Source organism: Seriola lalandi, unplaced genomic scaffold (genome assembly GCF_002814215.2).
Source record: "Seriola lalandi dorsalis isolate HSWRI2012SDOR001 ecotype SW California unplaced genomic scaffold, Sedor1 jcf7180002054394, whole genome shotgun sequence".
In the NCBI taxonomy this organism is placed as follows: Eukaryota; Metazoa; Chordata; class Actinopteri; order Carangiformes; family Carangidae; genus Seriola; species Seriola lalandi.
In genome coordinates this window covers 327,501-349,732 of record NW_019524947.1, presented here as the reverse complement: position 1 = coordinate 349,732, position 22,232 = coordinate 327,501, and the positions used below count along the sequence as shown (strand labels likewise).

The 22,232-nt window shown below is 40.0% G+C and overlaps 1 protein-coding gene across 2 annotated transcripts in view; it reads right to left on the bottom strand.

Moving 5' to 3' along the window:
- Window positions 1-22,232, bottom strand: part of fbxw7 (F-box and WD repeat domain containing 7) — a 109,886-nt gene that overhangs the window by 58,487 nt on the left and 29,167 nt on the right. Inside the window, exons 4-5 of one of the 2 annotated variants that reach the window (XM_087174917.1) lie at window positions 12,544-12,792; window positions 11,740-12,282 (exon numbers count right to left, since the gene is read on the bottom strand). In XM_087174917.1, the coding sequence (XP_087031043.1) occupies window positions 11,740-12,282; window positions 12,544-12,723 (723 nt within the window). In that variant the 5' untranslated portion in view covers window positions 12,724-12,792. Of the gene's footprint in view, window positions 1-3,106; window positions 3,577-11,739; window positions 12,283-12,543; window positions 12,793-22,232 lie in introns of those variants that run through there. The other variant, XM_023409497.2, reaches the window with a different exon arrangement.

Below are 22,232 nucleotides of genomic sequence, written 5' to 3'. Positions count from 1 at the left end.
TGGTTTCTGCTCTGCATGGAGCAACAGGAGCAACAATTCCATGAACTGGCTTTATGGAACCTTGCTTAGTTCATCTGGCAAAACACACTTTGTAAACAACATGAAAGCTCGAGATCCTTTCCTTCAGTCTACAGCTTTTGATTTTCTTGCCTGTTAAAATCAAATACTCAAAAGAAAATGTGTTAGTTAATCTTTTTCTACAATATCTATGATCCCTTCAGATAGTGGTGCTACTGGCAAGCAGATGGCAAAGTTTAATACTTAAACTAAAGAACTAGCATAATCCCGGTTGTGCTTTTCCACAGATGTTTCTTGCCTAACAGTAAAACAAGTTTTCATCCAGCATGGGGACAGAGGCTGAATTCTATATGAAAAGTATGTTAACCCTTGGCGTGGAACCCATCAGTTTAAATATTATACAGTGTATAAGCATCAGCTTAGCTACCATCTTTTCACCATGTAAATGAACAAGTCAAAGGTGCACTTGAGCTAAATGCTAATGGTAACGTTATGCAATGTTCGTCGTGGTCACCATCAAGCATGTGAGGACGACATAAGGGTGTCATTAGTGTACCAGATTTAAAGGCAATTTATCATTTGGGAGTCATTGGTGTCTGTACATAAATTCCTCTATCTAATTCATCTAAATGTGTTTGAGACATTTCAGTGTGGGCCACAGTGGTGTACCCACCTACTGGTGGACAAACCAACACTGCCATCCAAAGAGACATGCCACTCTTATGGCTAAAAAAAGGAAACTACAAATCTTGGCAATGAAGACAAAATGCCTTTGATGCTAAGTAAAGGTATGACTGCAACATATAAAATTATACAGGCCTTATGTAGAGACGGTAATTGGGGATGATATACACCATCTTACTGTCATTGGGGGTGTAACATAACGCCTTGCTCTTTGTTGAAAAGTAAGGCACTGATTTTAAAAAACATAGGAAACTTCCTGCTATGGTCTGTATTTCTACCTACTGTATAGCTACGGCATAAACAGCAGTAATTAAAAGTGAATCACCATATTAGACCCTTTGTCTTGAAAAGCTGACCAACATAGCAACTTGCTTTGATCTATGAGAAAACGGAGAACGGAAAAATGACAAGCTGACACCCACCACCCCCTAGTAATTGGGACATCTACCCGTATATCTATTTTAGTCTTAATACTTTTATTCTCATTACCAAAACCTATCTACTCTTTTTTTGACAGAATAGAGGGCCGACATTTTTAAACACCCAACTTTCTTATCTCGAATGACATTAAGAAAGATCAGATATTCAGATATTTATTGTTACATCGATTGAAAAAAGGAATGGAAATTGTAAATTCGGTCACATTACTTTTTTTTTTTTTTTTTTTAAATCACATACTTGTGATAAAAAAAATGGACTACATATTTCAAATACATCTACAGATACCTGATTAATTAAATAAAAAAATTATGTAGCAATTTTTTTTTATAGATTTCAGTGTTCTATGGCTGCAACTCATTTTTATTTTCAGGATCAATTAATAAGCCAATTATTTACTCAATCAATTAGTTTTTTGAAAATCATAAAACAGTGAGAAATGTGAATACTGGTGTAAATTTTCTATAGGTCAAGGTTAAGTCATCAAATGTCTTGTTTTGTCCAAGCAAGGGTCCAAAATTCAAAAATATTAAATTCACTATAGTGTAAAACAAGACGCAATTCTCCCATTTAAGGGGTTGAAACTGTCAAAGTCTGATATGTTTTTCATCAATTAAAAAAAGCAACTGACTTTCATCAGCTGATTTGTCAGTGTTAAGACCGTTGGTGACAATACATAGAGATTAAGCAGTCATGCAGAAGGTAAATCTGGCAGCTAAATAAATCTTTCAAAACTGGGTTCATTTGGGAGGCAGCTTACTTGACAGTATTTTATTAATTTTCAAATCACATTGCACATTATGCTGAATTAATTCAGCAGGATATCAAAAGGAGACTTTTAATGTAAGTAGCATTAGTGTTACACCTCGCAATATGCAACTTAATTTGTTGCTGAAGAGCAATAAAGTACTGATGTCATAATTAGAGAGCGATGATGTTTCGCAATCGCTTCAACCTTCAACTTTACAGAAAAAATTATAAGAATTGCAAATTTTAATGCAAACATACTTCCTCAAGTAGTAACACAAAACCACCAAGTAAACAATGAAGTAGGCACAAACAGTTTACTTCAGTTGAATCATTGCCTGTCTTAAATCAAATTCTTAGAACTCCTTCGTTGGCCATGATGGATGACATTGACCGATATAGGCTGTTTATTTCATTTTTATACACCGCACATCAAACTGATCACTTCATATAAAACTCCTGTAATGCCATCTGTATTAAACTAAATTATTCATGAACGTGAATATTTCACACATTTATGCATGTGCATGTATAAAATTAAAAAAAAAAAAAAGAAAGAACATTTTATGACAATTACCCCTCAAAAAGCAAATCAAGAATGCATTTTTCTTGACGTCTCTTCAATTAATGCATTTATGTCTTCATCTAAAAAGTTAAACTAAAAATAGGCGCATTGGCGACAGCCTTTTTAAGGTTATATGTTTGTGTCCGCCGTCTGCCATGGGTGGAGCTGTGGCACGTGAACCTCGTATCTATGAGCGTATGGAAACGAATGACCGGACAAAATGACAAATCAATCGTATGTCATGGCAAGTGTCCGACTGTATTTTTATCTGCTCTTACGAACAGCACTAAAGCAATGTGAAAGTATAGTTCAAAACAACTGACCACAATAACTAAAAAATATTTTGTGGGGGTGTAACATCAGATTAAACGAAGTGAATCTTAAATTATGCAAAACTGAAAAAGCTTAATTATTAGGTAGAAAATACATGACAATAATTAATTGTGCTGTCAAAACGGAAAAAGTATTTTGTAGAACAGAAACGAAAGTAGTTTAAAATTCTTGATTTACCTATTTGATAAACCAGCAGTTACGCAAAGCAACAACAACCAAAGTGAAACGGGTTGAGAGAATAGGATGACCCTTGACATTTTAAGGTCCTGTGGTTAAACCAAACCCAAACCGTATGACCGACCTGATACATACGATACTCACCCGCCTGCGGCAGAAAGGCAAACCCTGAGCAATGATGTTGATGCTAAATATCTTGAGTACTTTCTGAGGGTGTAACGGTTCTGTGGCAACGTCCTTGGGTTCTGCCAGGTGAAGTTTCTTGCTCTCCAGCGGGGCGTGCGAAGTCTTCTCTTTCCCACTAGCAACATTTGGCATCTTTCTCCGAGCACCAGACGACGAAAAACGGGGAATAGGGCAATGCCGCAGCATTGCAAAGACGGCCGTTTAAAGGATCATATCCCAGACAGAGCTCCAAAACCTGGCCGACCAATGTCGTGAGCAAATAACTTTTCTTATATGAAAGCAGTGTCTCCCTCAGATCTCACAACCATCGTGTAGATGTATCAATACTCCGTTCCCTGAGCCTCTGCACCTACCTACTCAGAACTCATCTCCCTGCTGACTGGCACCCTTTAAAATATCTCTGGGGTGTGAGGTCACTGCTGCGACCAAGCCAGGCGGAGCAGCTGCTGTCAGGGCCTGAAAAGAGGATGGACCCACTCAGCCTCTCCCCCCTCAGCCAGGCACTGTGGGATCTGCTCTTATGACCCCTCTGCGGTGGAATGTGTACCAGCAGTCGTCGACGCAGCACACGTGTCCAGGGAGCTTCCTCATTGTGGTCATTCTCTGACCCCTTTCTGGTCCTCCCAACTTAGTGGCCTACATCATCACTGATAACTTTACCCCATGAAAACTGTCAGGATACAGCAAAACATCAGATTACTACATCCTCATCTGACTAACATTTGTCAATATAAGTGCTGAAGCTAGGATTTGTTATATGCAAACCCTTTCTGACTCTTCCAACAACCAAGGTGTACATGACTGTCAGTAACTATATCAGCAAAGAGACTAGGATATTTCAGGAGATGTTCGCACAGCTGTCCAATGTTAATAGGTGTGACACATGTACATAAACAAGGATTCACTTGACTTGACAGTGTCAAGAGGGATGGACTTATGCCTATTAAAGTGTTTTCATATGAAGCAATAAGGATAAAAGAAGCAGCAGGATGTCATTCTTTTTCAATTAAATCTTGATAGCAAACACGGCAATAATGTGAAAGGTGTGAAGGTATAGACGCAACAAATGGTGCAACAGCAGGGAGTTGGGAAAAGTTACATATGGCATTTATGCTTTTTTTCCCCCACACAGAAAATTAATATGCAGCACAGCACAGATGACAATCACTACTGAATATGTATAAATCTACAGATTGAGTGGGTGGCAAGAGACAACCTTCTCTGTGCACATTTAAATGTCTGAACACATGGTAACAAAAAGACCTACAGGGCTTAACCCTCTCTTCTATTCTCACGTCCACCATTGTTTGAGGAGGATTACAGGACCAGAACATCTATCAGAGGACACAGGAGTGCCCTGACACACCAGGCCAACAGTCAGCCTGTTGGTCACCATTGAGTGTTTGTGGCTGACACTGACCAACCCCCAGAGTTTTTACAGTATGTTCAGCACAATTGGGGGAAGTTGGCGCCTTATTGGCAGCTGTTCAACATATTGACCATTTTGAACAAACAGCAGAGGCAGTTGGTGAGAGAGCTCCCTGACTGGAAAATCAGGGATTTCCCCTGTTTAGTGCAGTTTTTCCTTTATCCAATATAGTAGAATTACGCATTTCTAATTTCATCAACCTAAATGATTGGTTAATATACCTATTTTCCCTTTCCATATCACTTTACAAACCGTGACTGACAGTGGTCCACATGCAGTATGAAATAACCAACATGGCACCTGCAATCGCTGCTTGTTTCTGACATATCCCAGGCCTTGTAGAGGTTACTTGAGCTTTCAGACTAATCTTAGGCCATCAAGCTATGTGACAGACATACTGTTCCAGTCTGCTACAACATGATCAGTCCAAAGTAACTCGTTAAATAGCGAGTCATGAGAGCATATTTAACCTTGGATCCTCCGCAATGCTGGTCCTCTACAACAATTTCTTAACCATTATCTATAATGCCATTTCCCATCAAATGATTCAGGAACCAACATTCCATGACCAAGAATCCTATTCTTGTATAAAAAGGGGATAAAGTTTCTAAAGCTCTTGAAAATGTTCCAACAATCAGTGTTTCTAACTCTGTGCAGTGGAGAGGGGGCTTGTGTTATGTGTTGTGAGTATCTTAGGAGATTTGAAGTATGACAGAAACTGAAGCCCCATTGAGCTTTACAGTAACTACACAAACTATCCAAAAAAGAGGATCAATGCCGGGAATAAAACCACTGACTGGAACCCACTAATAATTTAGCAAAAATAATTTCTATCATACTAGCTCATAACATGCCCTTAAAGTACACTAACAAAGTATAACAGAGCAAATTATTTTGTCTGCTTTCTTTTAATACTGTGTCACAACAATACTGCCTGGTCAATGAGTTTGCAATCCCTGAAAGACACCAAGACTGCTGGAGTGCCAGAGGGTCAAGAATGTTTGGCTTCTAGTAACTCAGTACTCTTACAAATCACTCCCAGCTTTTCAAAGCAGCTGAGATGACAGGGCATGGCTGCAGATATAGGCCCTGTGAAATATCAAAATTGTAGGCCTTTGCCTCTCTAGTGTTAAGTTATTAAAACTGAAGCTGAAGCAAATGAGAATCTGCAAAGATACATGTAGCATACACAATGGTGCATTACACCATTCTCATCTTATTCCCCCACACACTGGAGCTTCATTGCTGGCTGATGTAGAGACAACCTTTGCCAAACACCAGAGGCATTACGAGAAAAAACAAACAACTAAACACTAACTCCCTTGCTCACACGACTGGACCGTGTCCATGAGAGGCAAGCAGCAGTTTGTTACTAGGTAAAGCCTGTGGTACAGTCTGGGCACAGCTGCAACAAGCACCTACAACCTGTGGGCCACAGATTACTGTATGAGCATGACTCAGAGCACTGCCTCCCTCTGGTGTCAAAGACTGGGACAACAATGCTGCACTGCTAAGCCCCCAATAAAACAGGATCCTGTCAAAGGCAAGGTTATAAAGAAGAATGTTAACAATCTATTGTGATAGCAATATCTAAATTTATGAATCACACAACCAAGAACCATTGTCTTCAGAACATTAAGTCTGTAATGCAAAGACCTTCATAATGCAATACCCAATCCAAAGCATCCATCAACATTCGACTTGGAGTGGCATTACTGATGATGATATAGGTATTTACTGCGTCAGTTTGTCGGAGTATGATTTGCCTTGAATCACCATTAGCCTTGAATCTTATGTCTTTGCTATTTTTACATCAAATTGGAGATAAATCTTGGAATTTATTGCATCATCCTTCTTTCTGCAATTTCTATGCAATTTAATGACTCAATGATGTCAAATAAACTAAACTTTGCTAATCAAGTTGAATGGTTGAGTGTTTAAAAAAAAAAGAAAAACTTTTTATTTTAGCAATAATTGTGCCTTAGCAAAGTTAGAGAAAAGAGATTGCTGAGCACTGAACAATTCTATGGACGAGTGGAGGTGTATCAGGGTATAACGAGGGCTTCTGTGAAAAAAAATAGAAAATTGTCGTCAATATATATTGGTAGTGACTCAAACTAGTTGCTTTTATGTGGGAGGATGAGAATACTGATCCTTTGTGGCTCATCTCTGCCTGTGTGACAAGGCCAGTGTGTGGGCAACACCACCTACAATAAGCAGGCATCCTTTTCTTTGAAAAAACATTTAATTAGTGGCAATGAATGGTAATGTGTGTTTGAAGAAAATGAAAAACTGAATGTGCCTCAAATTGTGCCTGTTTGCTTAAGTAAAAACAATTTGGCTGACAAGTTATTGCTCATTCCAATCTCAAAAAGCTATACACGGAAGTTTCTTACTGCCCAATAAGGCTGTAGTACAGCGCACAGGTATAAGTCAGTAGAGGCTTAGTTCATATGCATGCAGTTCAGAGATATACTAGAAAGTGCCGTGAAGCTTTCTTTCCATATGGTTGTAGCAAAAAAGTAGGAACCTCAGGACAAAAAAAAAAAAAAAAGTAAATTATTTCACCCTTGTATAAGTCAAAATATCCCCAAGGCTGTTAACCCACAAGCACTAGAATGAGTGGCTGCCTTCCATCTTTATGAGCAGTGATGCATACACTTTATCTGCGGCTCTGGTGTGAGGCTAAGGTACAGTAATTTGTTTTTTAGTGTAACAAATTTGCTTAACATATTAGACACCCACCTCACAATATTAATATATTTCCATCCTCTTTTAATCCACATAAATCAAAGCTTTATCCAGCAAGTGTTGGTGTCAATTCAACACCGTAAATGCACTCTGCCCTCTTTGTGCCCTCTTGCTGTGACTTATCAAAGCTCTGCAGATCCATTTCTCCACCAAGAGTCTCTGATGAGTCATTATGAGACATCTAATCCTGTAAGATCACATAATGCCTTAGTCATTGGCCATGAATGACATGTTAAAATGAATTCTAAGGTGGGCAGGCACCAGTATACTGTAGGGAGCCTAAAATGGGCATAATATGTTCCTGTTTATTCTTATCACATATTAAAACAGTCACTTTAACATAATTAAATCTTAAGATTTGAAGATTTGGTTCAGGCTCAAAAACAAGTGTTTATTTTTGTTTAAAAAAAAAAAAAAAATCTATCTAAGGCTCTCTCCTGTGCTGTGTAATAAAATCAGTTATCCTTAATTTCAAGATTTAAAAGCTGTTAAAATTGAAAAGTAAAAACTATTAAATTTGTGCACTGCACCTGAAGAGCAACATCTGCCACTTCTCATTGCACACCATTCATGCAGAGCAATGGAAACAGAACATTGGAAATCAAATCAAATTCCTTATTTTTCTATAGTCCAACAAATAAATCTTATTTTAAATGTTAGTTTCAAGCTGGCCTGCTATTTTCTTTGTAAAGCTAAGCAGAATAAAGGGTTTCAAATGCAAGTAGTTACAGTAGTAGTAACTGTAGAGTCACAACTCCTGGGGGTTCCCACACAGTTTCCATCCCACACAGCTTCCATTTTAATGGTGTATACATTTGCTAATGTCAAGTTTTTGCCAGGAACAGCAAATTACAGTGGTTTCCAGTAGGGGTTGTGACATTTCCAATTGTCTTTGTAGTGTTTTTCAAGAACGTTCAACACTTACCTTAAGCAACCTTAAACCTTTCTTCCACATGCCAATGTAAAACAATCTGCCTTCCCAGGGACTAATGTATATGACACAATATACAGATATCAACACCTGCTACAGGCCTCGTGTTAACCCATCACCATATATTCTGTAAAATATCATGTGATGCACACCCTTTTAAGTACCATTGAATAGAAAAGCATCTGCTTAAAATGTAAATTTGAGTGAAGTTTTGACTCGACGCTTTGCACATTATGCCTTCGGGGATGTTAAAGCATGACTTCAATGATTGATTCATGAGGTTCTTTAGGAATTTAGAAGATTAAATCATCAGCATGATCTGGAGAATCACCCCATTGGCACAGAGTCAAAAGACAGGAGTGTCAAGTAGGAAGAGGAGATGAAGCGTCTAATTCTAGTGACTTGAGCCTATTGCACCTGGAGACTGGGAACACAATCTCTCCTCACCAGGGACATGCTCAGACATGTACAGAAAGCTGAATATCATATGTTAGTTTTGTAGAGTGCTGCTTCTGCTACAAATCTTAGTTCACATCTAGTTCTTTCTCCATTCTCTTATACATGCAATACCAGGTAAATATCACCAAGCCCCATATGGACTGACACAGTCTTGGTCCAAACATAGGAACTGATCTTCTGCATCTTGTTTGACACATGCATGCTGCAGCTGTCAAAATCATATTTCACAAGATTGTATGTGCTCTACAGGGACATACAGGATTTTTAAACATGTAAATGCAGATGGTCCGTCTTTTACTACCACTACTATCACTGTGAAGCACTTTGTAATCCTGGTTTTGAAAAGTACTATATAAACTCATAGGTTTTACTTACTTGCTTACCAAACTAATTTAAGGTTTTAGTGAACAGATACACCACAGATGACAAATGGTCAGAGCCATTATTGATGGTTCGAATTCAGCTTAACTAACTAAACAGCTAATAGGACTCATGTTATTAAATTTTCAGGTTTTTAATCTTCAGATCATCAACAATTCTTGTCTATTTGATTATGACGAACATATTGCACTGTCAAACTGCCACATCATTACTTCATCTGCTAAATCCTGTTAGTCAAATAACTTCACAGTTTATTGCTATTGACAAATTTCATACTCATTGTTCTCTGTACCACAAGATTGGATGGACTCTCTTCCAAAAGGTAGCTGTAGTGCATAGAGTAGATTTTCTACCAAGGACCTCATATATTAGCTGCCACACTGACATTATACCTTAAACACACTGTCGATAAATGTTGAGCTACTGTTTCAGCGCCACTCCTAATTCCAAGCATACACAGTCCACAGCTGAACAAAATGTGTACATTCAACATCAAAGCCAGCTGGCCCACTACAGTGACTAAGACCCTGACAAACCTATCCGACAGCTGCGTCAGATGGTGAGAGGCACACAGGAGCAAATTCAGACTATCTCCTATATTTAGACCAATATAAGCGAGGACAATTTAGTCCACTGGGCACACTACATCATGATGACATTTTCTAAATCTCTACTAGTGTCTCTTCAAATCCTAGGTCCTTTTTTTGCCCTAAATATACACGAATCCAACATATCAGTAATAAGCCAATACTTTGAGATTTCAGTTAGTTTATCGTGTGCTCTTGTAATAATCTGTCAATGCAGTGCAAGCACACAAATATGAATATCATCCCTAGCTTCTTGAAAACATCTTGGCAAGCTTATTTTTCTCCTTTTAAATACAGGTGGGGTGAAGGCCATTGAAACATACTCAACAAATAGTCATGTCATCAGTCATCACTGAAACAAGACACCAGCATTAACATCCAAACACTGGTGCTGTACTACATCAGAGCCTTTTGAACCGAGCACATTAATTCTGTTGCTGCAGAAAGATGTGACAATTTTTTACATGCATCTTCTGAACATCAAGCACGACTCCGTTTCTAGCTCGCATTGTCACTCACCATGTCAGTAAATCCATCAGTGAGGCTTGAACTTTAAAACTTAAAACAGGCTTCTGTACATTGTACACATGAATGAAATATATATAAGCAGACTTATCTGGTGGGAGGCTGTTACGCTATAATTATTTTTTTACTTTGCACTCCCCCACTACATACTGCATAACAAACCGGTGCTGGAATACAGCACATGATACATGAGATGTTACTATCATCATTAACCTGTTTTCTCCAATAATTTTGTAGTTTCAACCACTAACTACAGTGTCAATATTAATGTATCACTTTGCCTCTTCTTCTTAAATGTAAATCTTGAGTCCTGTAAGTCCCGTAATTGTCAACATTTACTCGAAAGTGATTACAAGACCGGGAAAGAGTATGAAAAGATCAAGACAAGATGGGAACAGCAACAAATATCACATGGCCAGGTGGGAACATGAATTAATAAAATCAGGATTTGCTAGGTTGGGAGGAGAACTATGTGTATGCACCTTTCACCCTTTCACCAGTCTTGAAATTCTTCTCATTCCAGGCCTTGTTCAATCCACAATCTCAGTGCTGTCTTCTCTTCTGACCCTCGCTCAAATATCCTCATTAGTTCAGATATATATTGTGGTTTCAGTAGGCAAATCCCCACATACTCAGTAGGTGGTTTCAACACAACCTGACTCAGATCACTTAGGTGTTACAGATCATTATCATGTCATTTCACACATCTTTTTGCTACTAGTAGTTAAAGTTAGTGTTACTGGAGTTAGAAGCTTGAGAACTAAGAAGTACTTGTTAATTTTACTTAGGGAAGGCATGAGACTAGTTTGCTTTATTTGGAATGAAACAGTGGCCATTTTCAAAATTTGTGTCCCCAGACCTCAGAGGTAAGAACTTCAGACCTTCACCTGATGAAGTCATCACATCAAACTGAGTGAAAAACTGAAGTGAAAAACTTATTTTGCAGCCATCTCACTAATGAACAGATAGATCTGTGTCTCTTGGCTGTCACAACTTTATGACTTCCAATGAGAAGAGTTGGTCACTGCCTGTGCTTGTGCAGTGCAGTAACACATTTATGCCAAAAGAGGGAGCTAGTGTTTTAAATATGAACCACGAACTGCCAGTGCAGAGTATTTCAGAGACATTTTCACAGTGTTGATGTGATAATAATCAAACACTGTGTGAGTAACTTCTTCTGGGACTAACTGCTGTGCCTTCTGCAGAAGTATCCTAAAGGATCAGTTCACCCATATTACACAATTTTACACTTATGTGTAGTTGTATCTAGCCATGCAAATAGTTTTGGTTTTATATGTCCAAGTTTTGTGATATCCCTCCTCTCAGACTTTGGCCTCAAAACCAATACAAATGAGGAGAATTGAATTTTGTTTGTGGTGCTCACAGAACTGCAAAATGAATTAAACAAATTTTAAACAGCAACTGACACAGTATCCCTGTTACTCTGAATAATCCACAGATGGGGTGTATTTGGTCAGTAGAGAGTAATTCCAATGAAAACTATGCAACAAACAACAGCTGTTCTTACCTTCTTGTTGGAAGAGCTTTGGTGTGTACAACCCGAGTCCAGGTTGTTATTGGGGGCAGACACATTGTTCCTGAGAGAGGGAGACCGTGGCCCTTCCTCCCCTTCTCCTTCCTCCTCCTCTTCCTCCTCCCTCCCACTCTCCACCGAATGTTCAAAGTCATCACTGTCTTGGTCCATCTCTTCCTCGTCCTCATCCTCCTCCTCTTCCTCCTCACCCTCTTCCCTCTCCTCTTCCTCCCTTCCCTGTTCCTTCCCTCCCTCTGTCCTCTCCTCTGCCTCCTCCTCCTCTTGGTGGCTGCTGCTGTTGTTGTTCTCCTCCTCTTCCTCCTCCTCCTCGTCTTCTTCGCCCAGCGGCTGACCTCGCAGTCGTCTCTGCTCTGTCTCCCACATCCATCGGGCTCCTTTCTCCCCTCCGTTCACTTCGTTTGGCAGGCCATCTTCATCTTCTTCTCCTTCCTCCTCTCCACGAGGGCCATTGCTGGCTCCCGACTCGCTGGGCGCCCATGATTGCTCTCTCCCACCGTCAACCTGTGACGCCTCAGGCTGTGACAAAAAAAAAAAAACAAACAAAAAAATAACAAAGTCTCTGAGGAAAGGACTGATGAAAAATTCCATCTGTTGCACTTATAGTTTCCCTAGCTCCTGTTTTGTTACCGATGTGCAAATCTTGTGCAAGTTTTCAGGACATTTCCATAATTATATGACTTGATTACAATTTGCTAATCGACTTTGGACCTGAAGGTTTACATCTCATATGCTTCTTTATCACTATATTATAACTTATTGACTGTCAGTTGGCCTTACCCTCTGCTGCAGCTGCTCTTCCTCCTCTACTACCCGGTTCATGTGCTCATCCTCATCGCCCTCCTCTGCTGCCTGCTGGGGTGCCCGGGCTGTGGAGGAGGCGTTACCTCGCACTGCCGGACCCCCCGGCCCTCGACTCCGCCTGCTGCTGCTGCCCCCCGACAGCAGATCCTGGTTCATTTCCAAAAGCCAGCTTGCTACCTCCTGGACCTTCGCTAGGCTGTCTGAGGAGGAGAAGGGCTTGACATTCTGCAACACAAAAAATGAAGACGCATGATTAAAATATGTAAATTGTTTTCTTTTGTATACACTTAGCTTGCGTTTGAGGCAAAAATTGCTCAACTGTTATAGAATAAAGACTCTTATTAGAGATCATTTCATACGGACAAACACATGCTCAGCAGCTTTTTTCCTCCAACAGAAAGTGTGAATATCTCTCTCCGTATTCTATTCTTTCCTCTGAATAAAAACAATGGACATTAAACATTTGCTCTTGGAGACACTTGTGCTGCTCAGCAGCAGACAAGGAAAAAAGGTGGGAGTGATTGTGTTTGGCTTCAGATCACACAGCATTGGATGCTCTGCCTCACATGCAGTCGGATGGGCAGAATAGCCTTGAGAGCTGCTAGTGTTCCAACATCCAACAAAGCCAATAAACAAAGTCCAATCTGTCAAATACAAAAGCAAAGCACTGCATGGCACCAGAAGCTTGTCCAACAATTGTCTTTAAGATTTGTGTAGTCTACAAGCTTAGGAAAAATGAAAGACATTTCCTTTATCTTCTTAATCTACTGTGTTGCTGCTATGCATTCACCAGTTTATGATAGAAAACCTACTGCATAAACACACAAGTCACGTAGCTTGCTTCAAAAATATTTCAAATTATATATGGAACTGAGGGATAGGCACCAGAGCTTTATCTACAATGAGACAGCTTCACCTTCTGACGCAGAGTCACAGATGCAGCAATGCAGACAAGAATCCAACTCGAGCAACAGGACTAATCTGTGACCATCAAAGCATCAACTCTCTTGAGCCAAAGTTTCTTTCTGTCCATGTGCTGGCATTTACAGGAAAAGTCAGGCAGATGTAATGCTGCACGGCAGCGATATGTAGTTATGCTATTAGAAATGACACATCCAGACAAAGGAGACTGTGGAAGGAGACGCAAGCGCACACTTAACATCGGAAATGTTAATTGAGTGGAAGACACCGCAGCTGCAATCACTACTAGGGATGCACTGATCTCTCTTTTTCTCTCCAAATAATTATATCTGAAGTCAGGATATTTGCTAACACCGAGTATCAATTCAATCACAGCCATCATTTTTCTATTTTCCAATTCAAAATACACACCTCTCCGTCAAGAACCTGTTGGTTCCTAAGCCCTCCAAGTGTATGGTTACGCGAGGCCGTATCACTTCTTAAATACGCTTATATACATATGCACCAAATATTCTTTATTCTTCATCTGCACAATCACTCAATCAGGCTGCAGCAAAAAAAAAAGGGAGGGGTTCCATTCTTATTTTATTGATAAGGCATATAAAAGTAAATACAACTACTACCAGTGTGCAAGGGCCAATAAGTTTAGCATAACATATTGATCTTCTGCATGATGTTTATCTTAAAGCAGTGCTGCTGTTGCCTTGTTGAGGTGTAAATGTACCATGCAGGCTACTGAGACTATGAAGTTTTTGATTAAAAAATAAAGAATTGTTTATAACTATAACAAACCTTTATTTGATTTATCTATGATTCAATCCCAAATGTAGTATACACCTTGAACTTGAAATTAGAAAAAGGAACCCCATGGAGTTTCCTTTGTATTTTCTTGCAACTTTAAATGAGAGTTTAAGGTTTCAGAAAAGATTATAAAATTCACAAGCATGTGGGGAATGTATTGCTTATTTAAAATGTATTGTTTATTTGTAAGCAGGCAATTCCATTGTTTACTAGAAGCTTTTGTTTCAAACAACGACCAACCTTTTGCGGATACATTTGTAGTCAAAAAAGGCAAAAAGGCTTATGTAAATAAAGGTAAGTGGGATGTGTGACCTGTGGATCTGTCTGGTCCAAATGGTAAATTACAAAAATTTATGATATCAAATAAATGATAGATATTCTGCAGGTCATAAAAACATAACTACAGATTGCTTTCCAGTGTCTCACAAGGCAGTTAAAACATCATCATAGTTGAACACACACCGTTTCCTTCCTTCACATAACTCGGTAAATTGTGATTTAGACACTTATGATGGGCATGCTGTTACATAAATTATCAAAGGAGACTACAGTAAAGATAAAAAGGTTTTTCAAACAGTTGTGAACGACACAGAGGAGGACAGTTTGGCCCAGATTTTTCAGCCTAACCATTCATCAATTAACAATACTTTGAGGTTTTCAGCTTTTCTAAATCAGTCGACTGGCTGTTGGGCACATTGAGCTTGGAGGTTCATTACTGATAACACATTGCATTAGAAGAAGTTTATTTTTGTCTGTTAAATTGTATATAATCTTGGCTAATGTAGCCTTGAAAAGATGCCAATGGGTCTTTTCAATGCCCACATGCAGTCTCTAGTTAATCTTAACTATGACAAATTAACAATCTGCAGTCTGCAGTTTCAAATCTCTTCACTATACTACATAAGAGATGAGAAAGTATTTTTGGGAGGCTCACGTACTTTGTCTGTTTCAGTGCAAACCAATTGCTTTGACCTTGAGAAAAAGTCACTGGTCCCTTTGCAAGGCTTCTCCTCCTCTTTGCTGTATAGTCCCAGTGCTGTGGTGGGAAGCATTAGCCTGATCTCAGATTGCACAGCCCCCCACCCCCCCGGGGACTGCCAGTTCATTGCTGTGAGCTGAGAAGAGGAAGGCTATGAATAGCTAAAGTTGTCCGTGCCTTTTACCGGAACAACCAAGGTTCCGTAATTAGTTTCCTAAGCACAGCATGAAATTTGTTTGTTGTTATTGTTGTTCAAACAATTGTGAGCGGTGCAAACAGGCTGAAAGAGACTGACGCACAATTAAAGCGTCTCTGTTGGAGAAACGGGACAGACGTTAAACACTCAGTTCTGATTCCTTTTTTCAGCTTTGGCGTTCTTGATCAAAAGCAGCAATTATAAAAAAGAAAAAAGAAAACAGTTACCTTAAAGTAATTTTCCTAATCATGTCATTATCATTCACCCTTCCGTCGAACAGCCACTTGACTCAAATGTCCACTTAAATGGCAAGCTAAAAAAAATCATTTCTAAATATCAATGTGAACATTTATACAAATTGTTCTTCCCTTGAAGCACATAAAGCTGTTGAGCTGGTGTTTTGGTTCAGAGAATATAAAGAAAGATGATATTCCACTAATGCTTGTAGTGAACAAAGACTCTGTGCATGTCCTTTAGTACTGCACACACAAGTTTCATTCATCAGTCTCTATTCTTAGTCCTGTAAGAGCTGTGAAGTGGACAAAAATAGCTTTGGGAAGCTGGGGAGGGCAGGTGTGAATGTGTCTCCTGGAGCAAACAGGTGACACAGGTGCCCAGGAGATAGAGAGCCTCTGCGAACAAACACAAGAAATAAGATTTGTTTTTTCTTTCAAGTTATGGGATAATGATTAAAGACAGCCTTGTTCATCATTTAAAAAAAAAAAAAAAAAAAAAAAACATTGCTACAACTATTTATTTGAGAAACATAGGCCAACAAGCACCATCTGGTGCATCTGAAGATCTACTATATAGTCTCTACTCTAATATGTAAAATTAAAAAGATAATTAAAGTTTTTCTAACCAATATTTTTTATTAACATTGGACCAAATAGCTTGTGTAATGTGAAATGGGTCACTGTTAGTAACAAACCCACTGAGAATTACCCTCAACTCTGCAGTTCCCCTCAGTCTTACAGAGCATTTTTACATCTTCCAGCTCATCGTTTTGGTTTTCCAGCCCACAAACTCCACTCGTCTATTTTTAGACAAAAAGCTCTGATAAACCCACTGTATGCAACTAGCTGGTGAGCATAGTGAAGCATTTAGCAATTAAAGAGCTAGACATTTTGTCTCTGCCAACTTATGAGAAGAGACAAAGCTGAGAGAGTGAATATTGGACTTGCATTCAAAGCCCAGAAACACAACTCTGTATAAAAAGTCAACTGTTCAACAACTGTTCATGTTCACTTTGTAAAGTGATGTTAATGGTGTATTTACTGCTTTATCCAATGCCCAAAGTGGCTAAATAAATAAATAAAAAAATAGTAATATGAGGAGAAAAAAAGTCGATTAATGCAGCTTTAACAGAAACAAAGTTTTACTTACTTTAAAGCTGTTGTGCAACTTAAATAAATAAAATCATATCTTGCGTGCATTCACTCCCTTTACCAACTGGTTTGAGACATGCCAAGTTAGACACCATCTCCTTAATTGTGCCCTTAAGCACTTTATTTTCAATGGTGTTTACTGGCCAAACGATTCCTCCTTTTCTTAGAATAATAAGATGTATGTAGACCAGCATTGATGGTGTTTGCCCAGCAGTCTGGCAGTGCAACATACATCCAGACAGACCCTGGAGTAGCTGCTGATGGGGAGGGGTTGGGATTTCTTCAGAGTGCTGTGCCAAGTTGGCACTTGACAGATACAGCCACAGCTGTGGTACACACAGACTTTACTTTAGCCTTGTGCACACACTCAACATGGGGCACTTCAGCAAGAGTATGCTTCTCTTTGGTGGACTCGAACAGAGTTCTCCACAGGCTGTGATGCGTAGGCAACAGGTATGCATCATCCTTCCACAGCATCAGAACAGCAGCTAACCTAACTGCCCCAGCACACAGCTGATATACAAACTAGTGTAAAATGAAACCAAAAACACAAGTCAGTAATACCCCGTTTATGAGCTACAACAGTGTTCAATGTCGAAACAACCACAGCAATCAATCACTGCTGATTCAAACTAAACCTGAAGGCAGTCTGAGACACAATCTAATCATAGCTGTAATGTTTTGTGCCAGAAGTAAACAATTTGAAATAAGCAATAAATTTGTTTTTGCAAAATTATTTCTGGGTGTCCCAGGCCAATATGCAGTATCACGTTGAGAAAGGCATGAGAACTTCAGTATCAGTCATAAGGCCTGATCCAATTCCAGTCCAGTTGCAAACCGTTGCACTTTGAGTACACCAGTTGTCAGACAAGTTGCAGATGTAGTTCTTTTCAAATGCAAAATGTCTCCCTTTCTTTTTCTCCAATAAAAACAGTTTATGAAGACAAAAAAACAAACTTTGATACATCTGTGATTTAAGTATGGTTTAATGGGGTGAGCCAAGTCTTATTCCAGCAACTGAGGTAGTATCTATAAAAATAATAATTTCAAATCATTCAGGATTAAAATGCTTGTGAGGAGAGTCTGTGTTTGATGATAGATTGTGAAAACTAAGATTCTGGGGGGCTTAAGTGTGGCAGTGATTTCCACCTTTGAAAAGACAAAAACTGACTTAAAAGGACAATCAATTGTTTCAGGGCTACTGGATACAGCTGACACATAAAACCTTGTTGAGAATAAGGAGAGAGAATTAGAGGACTGAGCTGAAAACCCCTAAATGGCAGCAATAAATCACACCAATGTGACCTTAATAGAACAGTGGGAGAGAGTGGAGAAAATATTGGCTTTGCACAGAGCACATAGTAACAGATATAGATTGAGGAGCGGATGTATAGTGGCTCCACTTAGATTCTCAAATATTAACAGTGGGATGTGAGTGAAGACTGAACAAAGCAATATCAGTGTTTGAAAGCTGAAGAATAGATTCTACTTTATCATACCTGCCTCCTTTGAGACCGCGATATGTGACACAAAAGCAAATAAGAGTTAATGAGTTTGACTGTTGCAATTATGAATTCTTTGAACCAAGAATTGCAATAAGAAGAAACATTTCTGGGATTTCTAAAAAAGTGTGGTAATCCTTTAAATGCACAGCGTTTGTTGAAATCTCTGCTCAATGCAGAAGCTATTAATCGATGGCTCTATTTCAAGCTGGTGCCCTGTGATGTCTCAGAGGAAGAAAGTGAAACCTCAATCCTAGAGCTGCATGACAGAGGGACAGCGTTCTTCCACATTCATTTTGCAGTGAAGCACTTCATCCTGTTACAATGCTTTCTCAGAAAAACAATGACTTGGTATTATCAGGCAGCAGCCCAATAATACCACAACATTTTCCTTCATGGATTTCTATCATTACTCATGAGAGCATAAATCTTGGAAACTAAGAGAATCAATCTCCTCTGCTCAGAGAATGGCCAACTGCCAAAAGGACTCTGGAAAGACTTAAAATCCCAGTCAGTGCCAGCCAACTATTAAAACAGTCATGAAACAGAGGGAACACTAGAAGCCACAGCCATGAGACAGAAGCCTGGGTTAGAGCAAAGTCGCACTCTCATTCACACACACTGGCACGTGCACACAAGCACTCAGAAACTCACACAATCTTGTTTGGCTTTTATTTGTTCCATTAGAAAAAGCTTTTTCTCCAACTGAGGAGGGGCAGCAATCACTAAACCACAGGCAGACTGAAGGCAGACTGAAGGCATCCATTTAAATGACTGCAAGCTGAAAGCAAGTCCACTGTTGTCAAGGCAGCAAGACAGCCATTAAATCACCTGGTACCATTAAAGAATCAATTACTGTGGCGCTCTCCCTGGTAGCACAGTTCTTATACCTGAGAAATCGTTTCGGACAACCAAGACAAACAAACAAGAAGGGTGCACTTCACACGCAGCGTTTTCTCCGATATGCTGCCAGGCCCCATATGTTTCCTGTTTCCTGCACACAGGTGATAACACATGAAAACCATAATGTCAGATCAGGAGGCGTGAAGACACAGACGTGGCTGTGTCACTGGGCGCTGACGCACTGTTACCTTTGGTTGAGGTGGGCAGCCAGTGGCCAGTCGCTGCAGCTGTTCTGAGGTATGGCTGCAGGAGAGGAGATCTGAGCAGCAAGCTGTGCGGCCCAGTCTCTTCATCAGAGAGGAGATGATGCTGCAGCCACAGCCACACATCGATGTGCTCATTAGTAGCCTAGCTGTTTTCTGGGGTTAGAAGACGTGTGGAAAAAAAAAAAAAAAAATGAAAAAAAAAGGAGAGAGAGACTCGCTGCAAGCCGCAGCCACTTCCTGGTCCTTGCCGAATTCCCTCAGTTGTCCTCACAGCTGATGGCTCTTCTGTGATGTATTCCACATGGTGCAGCTGATCCACAGGTACTCCGTCACCAAGATCAGTTTGGTTTTATGTACTGTCAACATAATACAGATGCCGACACTCACCTAAATCCACAGTGAGGGCAAGTGAGTTGGGAAGTACAGTTTGTCGGACAATTTCCCTCGTGATTGCTTCCTACTTACTCCACTCCCTCTGCTGTACTTCTGTCTCTGAACAGACACACGCCTCCTGCTGTAGCTCCCCCTTTTGCCAAACTCACTCCCATCCACAAAACACCTTGTCCTGATTTTGCAAATAATACACAGGATTCAGTGTGTGACACTACTCCCTTCTGTCTCCTACAATTTCCATCCGTTTCTTTCCACTCCCTCCACTGCCTTCGGCTGCTGTGTACTGAGGATGCTATCCCCGGCAACGCTACTGTCACCGCTGCACACCCCCCACCCCACCCCACCCACCACCACCAGCAGCTCCAGCAGTAAGCCACTCAGACTGAGCTCCTCCAACTTGCCGATAAAAGTGCTTTACTCATGACATTCAAGCTCCCAGTTTTACCATTAATTGAGGAAGCAGCAGATAAAATACAAGAAATCTAAGCCACTCTGAATGCACAAGAAAGGACCGATTAGTAGGATACAGTCAGGATGTAGTGGGGGAGGGGTCTGGGGGTAAGCATTTAGGAGACAATAACAGAGCAGACAGGATTATTACGGTAATATTCTGTCACTGCAGTCAAGATACTGCTGAAGATTGCTGTAAAAATTTGTGAAATAAAATGGATACTTTAAAAAGGCTCAAAAGCTTCATAATGACCGTTTCTCTAATTGATCAAGAAAACCTGAAAAGGCAAGTGGAAAATATATACTAGGAAAACTGCAAGCTCCGTCGCAGTAATTTACAGCTTTTATCAGATTAACTACATGGAGCACAATATCATATGGTACACACAGCTTCCATGTCTGTGATGAGTCGCTTTAAACATCTCATTTAAATTTACGTGCATCTTTTTTAATCCCCGTGTGTCAACATCTGACCCAGCTTCAGTGACACGGCACATTCCCTCGTCAGCTCATGACAGACGTTTAACCTTATGAGAGTAGTGACACGCAGGGGCGACATGAACATCGTTTTGCGCAGAAGCTAATAGTTACCAGAGCTGACGAAGCCAGGAGGCCCTGGGAGGGAGAGATAGTGAGTGGGAGGGGCCGTAATAATGGCAAAGCAAAGATAGGCTGACAAAAGATGAGAATAGGCCTTCTGTTAAAGGAACGGCAGCAGCTCGCTATTAATAGCACATACACAAAATAATATCAAGTGACTTTTCAGAATCATTGTCTCCTATCACCACATCAATACAAAGACAAGAAAACAGGAAACAATGCTAAAAGGTCATGCAGATGCTGCAAAATACTAACACTAACTAACTAGAAGGACAGTTTCTCATGCTACAACGATTCGATGCTTTTTAAGATATCACATAATAATCAGTGTATTCATTTGTAGGCACAAGAATCTGAGACATCAAAACAAGACACCATGTCGACACCCCCAGTGCCGATACCCAAGGACTGCCATTTCTTGAAATATGGTGGTTCTGTATTGTGATTTAAAGCTGAAACAACTACTTCATTAACTGTTCAGTCAATCAACAGAAAAATAATTTTCTAGTTAAATCTTCTAATTCTAATTAAATCTAATTCCAATTAAAATTTTGGCACATTAAAACCATTAAAAGTATACCAAAGTATGCCATTAGCAGTACATGTATGCAATATACCCACGGATGCACAGACAACCATCACTGGATTACAGGGAAGTTGTAGAGGTATAAGGAGCGTCTTTTTTTCTGCATCTAATGAATTAATTCAGGATATTCACAATGGACATTGAAGACAATACATCTTGTGTAAATCACAGTGTTTTCAGAAGCCAGGAGCATGTACCTGTCCCTTTCACTTTCACCTGGAGGAGTATCTTTACTTCAAGTCTCTCCCTCTGCGGCTCCACTTGAACCCTCCCATGCCCACTGGGGAGGTGTATATCACAGTATGAAAACCTCTGTCTTGTATGAAAGTCACTGGCCTTCCAGGATTATGGTTATCTTCAAAGCTCTCTCTGCTCCGTTTAAATTCAGCAGCCCAGTCCGTCACCATGCTGCAAGAAGGGGCACCCTTCCACCATGTCCTCATGGACCTCCTTGGGCGATAAGCACGTGAAACCGTGGTAGGAGGTGACCGCACAGAGGCTAATGATGTCCATTCTCAGACAGTGCTGACTTACAATTTTCAATTAACTTCAGACTTTCTGCATAGTCACTCAGAGTTGCATGTAACAAGAGCTGTATAACTCATCTCCTTCGTTTTCCCTGACATTGTGTTTATATGGAGTGTAGCTGTGTGATTATTTGTCTGCTCAAAGTTTTGCTTAAACCAAAATATTTTTAACTTGTGCAGACGTGCCTCGTCTCAGTCCTTCCCGCTTGGAGC